This window comes from Coturnix japonica, chromosome Z (genome assembly GCF_001577835.2).
Source record: "Coturnix japonica isolate 7356 chromosome Z, Coturnix japonica 2.1, whole genome shotgun sequence".
In the NCBI taxonomy this organism is placed as follows: Eukaryota; Metazoa; Chordata; class Aves; order Galliformes; family Phasianidae; genus Coturnix; species Coturnix japonica.
In genome coordinates, this window is record NC_029547.1 from 10,393,048 (window position 1) to 10,406,557 (window position 13,510).

A 13,510-nucleotide genomic window follows, 5' to 3' on the forward strand; every position below is an offset into this window, starting at 1 on the left:
TGCAATGCTGACGTGCTTCCATACATTTCTGTCAGTCATTTGTTAAGGCTTCCTAAACTGAAGTTTGTACATGGATTCTGATGCTGTTTAAACATGAGATATTTTATTCTGTCATTAAGAACATGTGTTTAAAAGTCTTGCAAGTTTTTATGTACTTTCACTATTTTAACTTCCAATATCATGTGGTTGTTAGCAAATTCTTTATAGTGGTATTATAAAAGGAGAAAAAAAGATTGACTTTAAATCTCACTGATAAATATTTGTGGTACTTGCAACCTGTATATGTAGGTCAACTCTTGAGTTTCCAAAGCATGGGTCTGGAGCTGTACAAGCTGTGGATATCTGCAATTAGGGACATTGTTTTTGCTTTGCAGTTTAAAATACTTAGCACACTGATTCACTTTGTAAGTGTAGTAGAGGCAGAATAGAGAGATGTTATCATAAGCATTGGAGAAGAAACTGTTAGGTGTTACCCAACTAACAGCAGTGAGAAATTATCTCACACCTCCCTGCATGAGGTGATTGTTACCTCTACTTGCTTAAAAAATAAGAGATAAATTTAATGAGTCCTTTTGGTTTGTGAAGTTCCTGAATTTTTATTAATTAGTTCAGTAAAAATGGTACACGCTGGAGTGTGAGTGTATGTTCTGCTTTAAAATGTTTCTGTGTAATAGCAGGTTTTGTCTTGCAAAGTTTAAAGAACTTAAGAGGAAAGAAGTCCTGTTGAAATTTGTAACTGAATTAACATTTCTTTAGGAATGGTTATTGATTCTGTAATGTAAAATATATTCTTACATTGAATGAATGTTATTTGATGTTTTCTAACTGTTGCAGACATTTAACATTTCTGAAATGAAATGCATATATTTAATACTACTGTCTTCTTTTCAATAGGGATGATGATTCCACAATTTAATATTTCTCAGAATTCTATGCGTGGTAGTCCTGCATCTTCCAATTATCAACAAACCACTATTTCACATAGCCCTTCCAGGTAATGCAGTATTTTCAATGAGGGAGGGAAGGGGCAGCAAACTTAAAGTGCTTCCTACAGTGACATTCAATTCTAGTTTTGAGTAAATGAGTAAAAGTAAGAATATCAATGTCAAGATTAACCCTGAATTTGTCCGACAGCAGGATGAATTTCTGCTGTTGAAAAAGTCAAATGTAACATTTACTCACTTAACGTGTGTCAGTTAATTTTGTGTTAAGGACAAGTCAGGATTCTCCACTCTCTGTTCTCTTGCACAGTTTTGGCAGATTTTGCTTCTCTTAAGTAATCCTCCTGCCTTCTACTACCCCTTCAGTTGTTTTCTTTCTGTGTCTGAGTATGAGGGAGAAGAGAGTGTGTTCCAGCACGGGTAGCAGTACTAGTATGTCAGAAGAGTGGAAAAAAAAGTCTTGTTAAAAAGCATGGAATTCTACTCTACCAGTTACACAAAAGGCCATTCATAGGAAGATAGGTCTAATGGTTCAACCATCTGCTTCCTCTTCAACTTTTTTGTACTTTTTCAGACTCTTTCAGGTAAGATGTGCCTGTAGGCTAGGTCTTTGTGAAAAGAGGTACTGTAGAATAGAGGAAGAAGTTCTTTGTGCAGTTTCAGCCCAGAATGGGCTGCTGGGCTGAAACTGAGTCAGGAGATATTAGACATTGTTATTAAAATTAACTGTTATTTCACACTTCATTTCAAGTTAGTGTAGTAATTGTTTTGGCAAACAGGATGCTTTTTGTATCTACAAACCCCACTACACTGTCAAGTGTAGTAGTTTTATTTTATTTGTTGGTTTTATGTTTAAAAGTGGTAAAGAAGAAGGTTTCATGAATTGAGAATGTTACAATGTGCTGTGTTTTCTCAAGTTCCTTTCAAGATCGTTGTTTTAGATATTTTGCTATTTCTTTCTGTGGAAGCTTACCTTCACAGAGTTACTGCCTAAAACAGAGTCATGAATGCATGTATTTGTTTTATTTTTATTTTAAGAAGCAACACAAAACAGATGAAAGAATGTAAGCTATAGCATACATACGTTATCATCACAAACCTGTTTGATTTTCATAACATTCTATCTATAGTATCTGCTCAGGTTAAATCCAATGAAAGAATAAATTATATTCAGTAAACTTTGCATCAGGTCCTACCTAACTGCCTATATTCCTGTATCTTCGCAGTGTAGTTGTGTTAGATAAAGTTATTTGAAATCTTATTGGAAATGTCATATTTAAGTAAGATGACTTCCTTGTTAATTCTAGTGAGCTTGTGGTTATTTGATAATAAGATGTCATTTTCATTAAAGATTCCAATAAGGTTCTAATAAGATACAACTATTGAAATTTGCCTTATTATGGTAAATATAATCTATAACTTCTGTTGCTGTTTGCTTTTACTAGATGGGAATCTTCTGAATGCTTTTTATCCTTTTACTAATATAGCACCTGTTTTCTGACTCTTAAGTAGTAGTTGAAGTTGAGAAAGCACTGATAGATTTAAATGCCGCTTTTGAAGAGATTTCTTCATTGCTTTAGAATTATATCTTTTCCAGAAGTTAAAATGTTCCAGAATAATGACATTGTGCCTGAATTTGCTTTTACAACTTCTCAAATCCTTTAAAATTTCATTTGTAGCCGGTTTGTGCCACCACAGACAAGCTCTGGTAACAGATTTTTGGCACAACAGAACAGTCCAGTGCCTAGTCCATATGCTCCTCAAAGCCCTGCAGGATACATGCCATATTCACATCCTCCAAGTTACACACCGCATCCTCAGCTACAGCAAGGTAAGTCTGTGTTGTTTGTTATATTCTCCTGTGTCATGTCAGTTTTACTTTCTTGTGCACGTTTCATGGATCTTGAAAGAGTCACAAGCTAAATACGGATCTTTGTATTGATAGAAATTTTTTTGGTTGTGCGCTTAGCTTTGTTTACCTGCAGAACATCACAGAATTATAGAATATTCCAAGTTGTAAGGTGTGTACAGGGAGTAAGTTAAACTCCACACAGGACTGCCCCAAAATCAAACCCTGTGTCTGAGAGCATTGCCTAAAAACCACTTGAACTCTGGCAAATTTGGGCCATGACCACTTTTCAGGGGAGACTGTTCCAGGGCCTGATCACCATTTGGTGAAGAACTTTTTCATGACACACAGCCAAACTGTTCTCTGACACAGCTCTGTGCCATTCCCTTGGGTCCTGTAGCTGTCACCAGAGAGAAGTGATCATCAGACCTGGTTATGTGCTTTTTGTCTCTAGGTGGTTGTTGGCTGCTATGAGGCCTCCCTTCATCCTCCTCTGGAAATTACAGAGTTACAGTATTTAAAAAACAACAACAACAACAACAACAAAAACAAACAAAAGAACCTCTTCACATGGCATTTCTTCCCAGTGTACACCTAATTTTACGTAGTTATCATATATATATGACAACTTAAAAACAAACCCTAAGGCTTTTATTAGATGTCCATCATTTATCTGCACCAACAACAAAAAAAATTCATTTTTTTCTGTGTAAGTTTTGCTGACAGTTTACTTCACTTTAATAAACCTTTGTAGTGTAAACCAGGCTAATACTAATTTGGTCCAGAATAGATGTGGAAAGAGCTTGCCTGATCTGTACATGCATCTTGAATTTTAAAGAAGATTTAAAATCTAAATCTTGGATACCTGATTTTATTCAGGATACTTGTGGCAATAGGATACAATCAAGAAAAGCTATTCTTGTCCAGATTCCAGACCTCTTGTATATAGCTCAATAATTTCCTCTTTTATAGTAACATTCATGAAATTTTAAGAGCTAAGGAGTGTGTATGTATATATCAGCATAATTATTTACTCTTTTTTTTTAATTTATTTTTTTATTTTTTTCTATTTCAGCTTGTCCTATTGTCACAGCTGGGATGAGGAATCTCCATGAAAGTAAAGTTTCAAGTCAGTTGTCTGGAAATTCAGCTAATCATCATGCTGATAATTCTAGACATGGATCAAATGAAGACTACCTACAGATGGTGCACAGATTAAGTAGCGATGTATGTTACCTAAATCAATTTACCATAAAACATATTCAGTCACCCACCTTGTAAGACCGATATTTTAGTGTGTTGTTGATTTCTAAAACCACTGAAAACATTTAAGTTTCAGATATATTCACTCAACTGGGTAACTCTAACATGTGATGTTTCATTTCTTGTAGAAGATGTCTTTGCTTTGCGTCAGTTTGTAGCATTCTCTTGATATTATGATAAGCAAAAAATTTTACTTATTTGCAAGTCTATGTTAACAAATTGGTAAGGTGTCACTGCAGTTATTACATCAATATATTGATGCTAGCAATACTAGATTCGAAGTAGGTGTACAGTTATCTTGTCTCTCAAAATACTCCCGTATTTCTCAATTAGACTTGACATATTTGAGCAATGTATCCAGTAGCACTGTAGTACTGCTAAAGGCAAGAGATCCTACAGACAGTTTTTCTTACTAGTCTACATTATGGTTTGCTTACTTTACAAGAAATTTTCTCCTTGTGGCTTTAGTTCATGTGGTAGTAATTCTTTCTGATATCTTGAATGCTAATATCTGAAAAAAAACAAAGTTCCCACAGTTTTTTTTAAACTTTTGATTAATTTTCAACTTAATCATGCAGATGTGGTTTGATGATTCTTTAAAAGCTCAACACAACCTCTTAGCAGCTCTTGAGAGAGAACACTTGATTTTTGTAGTATTTTTTGTTTAGGTCTTTGAACTGTGAGGTCAGTACTGTAAGCCTGCAACATAACGGTATAACAGTAGTTACAGAATTTCATCAGAAGTTAGTTGCTGGTCTATTTTGCCTTCTCACGTGGTCTTTCACAATAGCTATGAATCTCTGGAATAGGAGGGACAAGCACATAAAGTCATGGTTGAGGATCCATCTATGGTACAGGAGTCACAAGGGTTAGGTCAACTGATTCCCAGCATCATGACCACCTTTGTAAAGAAAACAGTGTGGTTTATTGCATGCATGACTTCCTTCAGAGGGGAGCAGGGGCCTGATCTGCCAACTAGTCATTCAGCAAATTTTGCTTACTCCCTGGGTATTTGGTTAGGGATGTTTCCAGGTTACTTCAAAGAATCATATAATTGTTAATATTGATAAAGACCTCTAAGACCATAAACTCCAACTGTCAGTTCATCACCATCATGCCCACTCACCCATGTCCCTCAGTGCTACATCTCCATCTTTCTTGAACACCTCCAGAGACAGTGACTTCACCATTTTCTTGGGCAGGCTGGTCCAATGCTTGGTCACTCTTCAGAGTAGAAATTTTTACTAATATCCATCCTGAACCTCCCCTGGCACAATGTGAGGCCATTACTTCTTATCCTATTGCTTGTCACCTGTGAGAAGAGATGTATTCCCACCTTGCTACACCTTCATTTCAGGTAGTTGTAGAGAATGATAAGGTCTCCCCTGAGCCTTGTCTTCTCCAGACTAAGCAATCTCAGTTCCCTCAGATGCTCCTCAGACCCTTCACCAGTTTTGTCACCCTCCTTTTAACATATTCCAGCTCCTCAGTGTCTTTCTTTTATAGTAAAGGGCCCAGAATGAATCAAAGGCGTGACCTCACCAGTGCTGAGTACAGGAGCACAGACATATCCTTAGGTGGCCACACTATTTCTGATACAAGCCAGGAGAACCACTTGGGCTCACTGCTGGTTTGTGTTTAGCTGGTTGTTGGCTAAGACCTCCAGATCCTTTTCTGCAATGCAGCTTTCCAACCATTTTGTCCAAAACTGGTAGCATTGTATGCAATTGTTGTGACAGCTCATCTTACTGCACAAGGTGATGGTCTGTTCTTAATATACCATTAAGATTTCCTTCTTAAGAAAGCGTCCAGCCTTCCTGGACTGCTTTACTTTTCAGAACTATCTCCCAAGGGACTTCTTCAACCAATTTCCTAAATAGTCCAAGGTCTGCCCTCCAGAAGTCCAAGATTTTGATGGCCTTCCTCCTGACTTCACCAAGAATTGGAAACCTATTACTCTGTGGTTCTTATGCCCAAAAAGGGCTTCTGATCATGTCTCCCATCATGCCTTCTCTGTTCATAAACAGCAGGTCTAGTGGGACAGCTCCCCTGATAGACTTTCTTAACAACTGTGTCAGGAAGTCATCTTCCACATTCTCCACAAGCCTCCTAGACTGTTTGCTCTCTGATGGATTGTACTTGTATTTTCAGCAAATGTCTGATAAGTTAAAGTCCTTCACAAAGGGCTAGGGCAAGTGATTGTGTGGTTTCTGCCAGCTGCTTGTAAAATACTACTTCTGTCACTTTTTCCTGGCTGGGTGATTTGTAACGGACTCCTGTCAGGTTATTAGCCTTGTTGGCCTTCCTCTGATCCTTACCTGTAAAGACCCAACCTTAGCATTATCAGTATTGAGCTCTACATGATCAAAAAACTCTCTAGCATACAGGCTTGTATGTTCCTTTAGGTTATCATCTACTCTTGTTGTTTTTGAGGAGTCCAAGAACAATCAAAAGAGACTTCATGGCACTGAGGAGATTCAGAAATTCAAATGCTATTCTCCTTTATCTTTCCAGTTGTAGGGAATGATACTGAAAAAACAGGCATGAGAAGGGTAGGTGGATAGATAGTGCTGCATGTAAAGAATGTGCTGGATTGTATAGCGCTTGCTGCCAGGATTGGAAGTCTCTCTAAGGATTTAAGTTAAAAACTAATAAAACAGGTATTGTTATATGAGTCTACTATAGGTCTTTCAGCCAGAATGAGGGCAGAAGTCTGTCTTGGCTGAACAGTCATCTTCTTCAGGAACAAAGGTGGGAAAAAGAAATAGCATGGACTTTGGAAATGCTGTTCACCACTGTGAAAAGTGGGAGGAGAAAGAATGACATATACCCCTGAGGGTACATAGGCCTTGCGGTGATATATTCATAGATCTGAGCGTGAGGCAATCTCTAACCTTTTCTTTGTAATTATTGTTGCTGTCAGGTGGAAAACTCTTTCTTTGATCTGATTGCATGAACTATCCCTTTGCATGACATGCAAAGTATGGTAGCTGGTCTGCTGCTATGCACATGAGAACTGTCTGTTTAGCCATTACTAACGGGGGTGTGCAATGACCCATCTGTGTAGGCTTCTATCTACTTCAAATGCCAGTTTAGCTTTCTGGCTTACTGCCTGCTACGATTTTTATTTATTTATTTATAGAAGCATGTAGAAACTTACAGTTGAATCATCTAATGTTCTATTAACTGAGCTGAAACTGACTATAAGGATATAAAGTATTTAGGGACAGAAAATTCAGGTTAGAAAAAAAAATAATAAGTGGAAGAAGGAAAAAGGAGTTCTATGAAAGAACTTTTTGTGAATACTGATAACTTAATATGAGGCACACTAGATTACTAGCTGCCGAAATAATGTTAGGAATGAGATTAACTTTAGAACATCTCTGCAGTCTTCACGCTTTAAAAGATTTAATTTAAAATAATCAACTTTTAACAATTTATTTATAATTGCAGAAATTATATTTATAATTGCAGAAATTATCTTCTTGTAGATGTAAAAGTTGTTGACTTGTTGTTTTTTTTTTCCCAACAATCCTATAATTGTTTAGAAAACAATGCTTATGATAGGAAATACCCTTCTATCAAAGTTTAAATCTACTTCCTTGACTGAATCTATATAATCTTGGCCAGCAGAGGGCTCCGTGACAGCGATTTAAGGAAAACTGGGAATCTGAATAACAGTTTTCATATTTCATTTTAAAATACCGATGTTGGGAAAAAAGTCACATTTACATTCTTAAAGATAAAGAAGCAAGTTGCTTTGTGCAAAGGTAGAAGAATAGTAAAACTTTTGTTGTGGTTTTTGCTGTGTTGTGGAACTCCTTTTAATTTCCATCAATTTGTTTTCCATAAAACCGTCTGTCTAGATAGGCAATTAACTTGCTAAAATCACTCAGATTGTGTCAAATGCAAGACTATCTGAACTGCTTCACTGGGGGTGTTGCGGTTTTTGGGTTTTTTTCTTCAGTCCAGATGTGTGGTTGGGATGCTAGAGGGTGTGAATGAGAAGTGTTGTTTTGCTTAAATGTAAAACTGTGATGGCATTCTAGATATGCTTTAGGGGCAGGCTAAGTGGAAGAACTGTTTAATGTGCTTTAAAAGCTAATTTTTATATTCAATTTTATTTGTTGTTATATAGAGTTCATACTTCTCCTTATCAACCTTTCACTATAAGGCTCATATATTTGCTTGTAACAAGAAAGTTCTAGATATGAATATTCTGGTAATTGTCTCTTCTAAGAGCTGTTGTGCTCTGGAGCATTACTATATCACAGTCTAAATTCTAAAGATTTTCATATAAATAAATATTTTTCCATTATTTATTGTATTCTTTTTCAGCTAATTAATTTTATCCATGTATGTACTGATTTCATTCTTTATTTTGTGAAATAATCATGCTCATAAAATTTTTTTATCATTGTCACTTTAGGATGGCGATCCTTCAATAAGAAATGCTGCATCTTTTTCCTTGAGGTCACCACAGTCAGTCTGTTCTCCAGCTGGAAGTGATGGAACCCCTAAAGGTAGTTTAGCAGTCATATGTGTCAATGTATTTTTCTTAATTTAAAGGAATAGAGAGTTTAAAGAGGTAATTAGTTAGTCCTTCTGAATTCTGTTTACCAATAGGACTAAGGAGTATGTAATTAGATTTCAGTAACAAAATTATTTTGAGCCCTCATCCAGAAGAAATTTCTGGAGGTCCAAAAATTGACAAATGGTACTTCAAAACATATCTCAAATTAATGGAGGACAGAAGGATTCAAAATCCTTTCTAAAGTGAGGATTGAATTGTTTATAAGAATGGATTCAGTTGCTCTGCATAACAAGTAGTTTCAAGGCAGCATTACGAGTATTTAACTCTTGACCACCTCAAAAGTGTTTTAACATGCAACTCGTCTTAATTGCAATCATGAAATTTAAAGATCATGAAATTGAAAGTAGTTCAATGAACACAATACACATAGCATAAATGAAACCTGAACACCTTAGCTATGGAGAAGGAATAGGGAAAAATGTCAGTTGAAATGGAACAGAAAAAATCTGCTCAAAATAATTCTTTATGCTAAAATCTAGAAAGCATACCATTACTTATAATGTTATTGTTAAAAAGCAGTTATGGAGATGCATGAGACTTAGTGAGCAGGGACTTGAGTGTATTTTTGGTAGAAGCTTTTAGTACTTACGTTTTATATAGGAATAATAGGAAGGTACAAGAGTGCTTTCTTCTTTTCTAAGCCTGGGACACAATTGATTATTTCTGGATACTCAGGTTAGGTTGATAGGGAGAAGGGACTGATTGCAGAGAAGGTGAGGTTGTTAGGCATGTTCAGCTTGGATAAATCAAGTGCTCAAAGTCAGGGAGAGCTTACAGCAACCTTCCCGAACCTGTCAAGAGGCTCTTCAGAGTGGTTTGGAAAAAGTATGAGATAAAATGAACATAAATTGAATTGGAAGGTTTTGTCTGGATATAAGGAAAACCTTTTTAATTATCAGTACAGTCAGTCACTGCAAAAGGTTGTCCAGAATATCTGTGTGTTCCTTATTCCAGGAGGTTTTTAAGTATAAAACTGTGCATAATGATTTGACTTTGCTCATCCTGCTTTGAGCCAACAGATGGACCGTAGACTTTCTGAGGCGTTAAGTGAATTATCCTTCGATTCTGCGACTGCTAATTGATCTATGTGGTTCATCTAATATATACGCATATTGGCAGTGATGTAAAGAAAAAAAAAAGTGACTTAAATGCAAGTGAAAAGTATTTTGTATAGCGTGCCAGCAGCATCATTATTTCAGGAGATCTTGTGCTAAAGGACTTGTAAGAGCTGTATAAATGCCAAAGACTAAACGTGGTTGTTTTTCTTAAACTAATTCCACAAAATCCATGTTTGTATTCACAAGACTTCGAAACTAAGCCTCTTCCATTCAGATATGTGATAACTACTCAGTCAGAATAATATTCAAATTATTTTTTGTTAAATTGCAGCTGTCTAAATTGGCTGTCTCAGAACCCATTTTGAAAGATATCTCTTTATTTTTTTTCTGAAGAGTCTGATTCTGCTGTCCATATTGTATTGTTTCAGCAGTAGGGGTACTGAAAAAGTGCAAGAGGTGTTTTTTTTATTTACTTACGCATAAGAGTTATTTTTCTTGATGATAAAGCACATAACTGCAATAGCATTATTAGTGGTAGTACCACTGTGCCTTCTTTGAGGTTAATGAACCCTGATTGAGAGAATGAGTTCTTGATGCTTCAGGAACCCTGCATTTACTTCCTCTAATCTGATTTTATATATGTACTGAAGGCATCAAGATAATTAGAAGACTGCTTATAGTGTATGATTCCTGGCAGTGATTTTTTGGCTTGATTTGAAGTGAAGGTTGTTGATCGTGCTAGTAAATTTTTCAGTGATGAGAAAACAAGTAATTGTGAAATTTGCTGCTGTCAGTGGCCTTTGAAAGGTTGGTTGACATGTTGTGAACTGCAATAAAGAAAAACAGAAAAATATGTAATTATATGGGAGGACAGAAAGAATGGCACTAGATGTGAGCCAAGAAAAAGATCTCAGAGAAGGATATTAAGATACCTATACTTTCTTATGTAGTATAGAAAGGTAAGGCGATTATTGAAGATAAAAGTACAGACTGCATGGCATTTCTGTACTTTTGACATGGAAATAGCGAAGGCATGTGGTAATTTGGAGATTGTGGTTGCAAAGTCTTAAATCATTTTAAAGCTGAATGATAGCTGTCTGATTGACAGAAATTGAATGAGGAGTAAGTTTGGTTTGTAACTTAAGAAAATATTTGAGGGGGGACAAGTAATATTTGTTCTTTGGATTGATTGTTCACTTATTGGATGGAGTGTAGTTTCTCTGATACAGAAATTATTACTTTGCTTCTTTTGCTCCAGTAAAGGTACCAGAGCAGCTGAAGTTTTATGCAGAAAGTTTTAGGTTGGGCTTTATCCTTCCTTGTTAGTATAAATTTTAGTTTTCTCAGTATGAACAGAGTTCTGGCTCTACTTTCTTCTGTTGCCTACTACCTCATCAACTATCATTGAAAATTCATTCCTGTGATTCATCTGTGAAGATGAAATTTCCTTCTGTTGATCTCATAAAATATTTTGTGGAATACTTTGCCCAAAGTGGTAATGGATTTCAGAAGTCCTTTGTCTGTCTGTTATACCTTCCTTCCACTCTGGAGCTTTAGAGAAGAAATATATATATGTGTGTGTGTGTGTATATATATATATGTATATATACATTTATATATAAAGTTATATATATATAAAGTTGTCTTCTAATATGTGTGTGTGTATATATATATATGTATATATACATTTATATATAAAGTTATATATATATAAAGTTGTCTTCTAATATGTGTGTGTGTATATATATATCTACACACACACGTATATATACACACACACAAATTTAAAGACAACTTTTAAAGATTTGTATAAATCAAAGTCTACCTTGAGGAAGACTTCTTTCTTCATGGAAGAAGGAAAGAATACTATTCAAAGGAACCTTGACAGGCTTGAAAGGTGGTCCCAGGTGAACCTAATGAGGTTCAACACAGCAAAGTGCAAGGTTTTGCACTTGGGCTGGAAGAACCCCAGGCACCTGTACAGACTGGGAGGAGTTGTCCTTGAGAGCAGCTCTGCAGAGAAGGACCTGGGGGTTCCGATGGATGAGAAATTTAATATGAGCCAGCAGTGTGCTCTTGCAGCTCAGAAAGCAAATGATACCGTGGGCTCCATCAGGAGAAGAGTGGCCAGCAGGGATAGAGAGGTGATTGTCCCTCTCTATTCTACTCTTGTAAGTCCCCATCTGGAGTACTGTGTCCAGGTGTGGAGCCCTCAGTACAAGAAAGACACAAAGTTGTTGGAAAGGGCCACAAGGATGGTCAGAGGGCTGGAACACCTGCCCTATGAGGACAGGCTGAGGGAGCTGGGCTTGTTCAGCCTGGAGAAGAGAAGGTTGCGGGGTGACCTCATTGCAGCCTTTCAATACCTGAAGGGAACCTATAAACAGGAGAGGAATAAACTTTTTAAAAGGGCCAATAGTAGTAGGACAAGGGCAAATGGTTTTAAGTTAAAAGAGGGAAAATTTAGGTTGTATGCTAGAGGGAAGTTCTTTACTAGGAGAGTGGTGAGGTCCTGAACAGGCTGCCCAAGGAGGTTGTGGATGCCCCATCCCTGGAGGTGTTCAAGGCCACGCTGGCTGGGGCCCTGGGCAACCTGATCTATTAAACATAGAAGTTTGGTGGCCCTGCCTGGCAGGGGAGCTTCATGATCCTTGAGGTCCTTTCCAACCTGGGTCCTTCTGTGCTTCTGTGAGGCTTAAACCACTGCTTTCCAAAGAGAAGAGTGCCTATTTTTACAGTCCTGTCTCCATACTATTTTGGGAATTCCTAGGGAAATGTTTGCAGAGAGTAACAACAACCCTTACTGAGCTAAACTTTGGCACCTTTCCCCACCCCCCCTAACCCTCAGTCCCTAGAAATATCTTGCATTTCATCCAGAAATTGTTACTATTTGTCTTATAGGAAGCAATTCAATATAACCTTCAAATATTTTATAAGACAGTGAGAATTATAGTCATGCCCAACAATTTTTTTTAGAAGCTGCTGTCATCCAAATTAGTGTGGGTACCTGATTGTTTTCTGAATTATTTGGCAAGATCACTTTTATTTTCTCAAGTATTTATAAGACTTCTCCAGAGAGATTCTTTCCTACTTGGTCTCTGTATGTAATGGATTGTGAGGGGAACTACAATTGTTTTCAAATCTCTGCAGACTTCAGTGCTGCCAAAGGAAATATAATCTCTTCCTCTCTCCTTTGAATGAAAGGTGGAAAAAATTGATTCTGAAGTATTTTCTGACAGGGTCAAAAGAAGCATTCGTTCTTTTTTCTTCAAGTTTTAACTTTTTACACAAGGATGCTTCCAAATGCAACAGTTTTAAGCTGGAACAGCCCAAGCTGATTTCTTTTCTTACAGTGTTCCAAACTGTAGAGAAAATGGTGGGACTCTTCCTTTAAATTTATTGAAAGAGTAAGTGGAAAATGAACAAAATCAATTCCAAAAGAACCCTCCTAAATCTGTGTTGTTTACCTGTCTGATATACTATCCCGTTAAGTCTGAATTCTAAATGAAGTTACACTATTTGAAAATATACATCAGCATAGTTTGTTAATCGAAAGAAATACATATATATATTTTATATTATACAAATTTTGGGAAGGTTTCCAGAGAGAATCTTGAGATTTCAGAGAATAAAGCACCAAAGGAACTGAATGCTTCCTATCTGCTTACTCTCACACTGGATGAGCTGCGTTAGTGTCACTCCCAATGATTTCCATCTAGTTTCCAGCTAAAGTGTCATCAGTGGTTTCTTTTCTCTTGCAATTTGTTTGAATTCCTACTTCTAGAAAGCAATTAATGTTTTTGTT

The 13,510-nt window shown here is 36.6% G+C and overlaps 1 protein-coding gene across 6 annotated transcripts in view; it reads left to right on the top strand.

Moving 5' to 3' along the window:
* The window catches only part of NIPBL (NIPBL cohesin loading factor), a 135,317-nt gene that overhangs the window by 54,904 nt on the left and 66,903 nt on the right, over positions 1-13,510 (top strand). For all 6 annotated transcript variants that reach the window (XM_015848466.2, XM_015848465.2, XM_015848469.2 and 3 more), the window contains exons 5-8: positions 895-994; positions 2,621-2,772; positions 3,866-4,017; positions 8,483-8,576. In XM_015848466.2, coding sequence (XP_015703952.1) covers positions 895-994; positions 2,621-2,772; positions 3,866-4,017; positions 8,483-8,576 — 498 coding nt within the window. The remainder of the gene's footprint in view (positions 1-894; positions 995-2,620; positions 2,773-3,865; positions 4,018-8,482; positions 8,577-13,510) is intronic.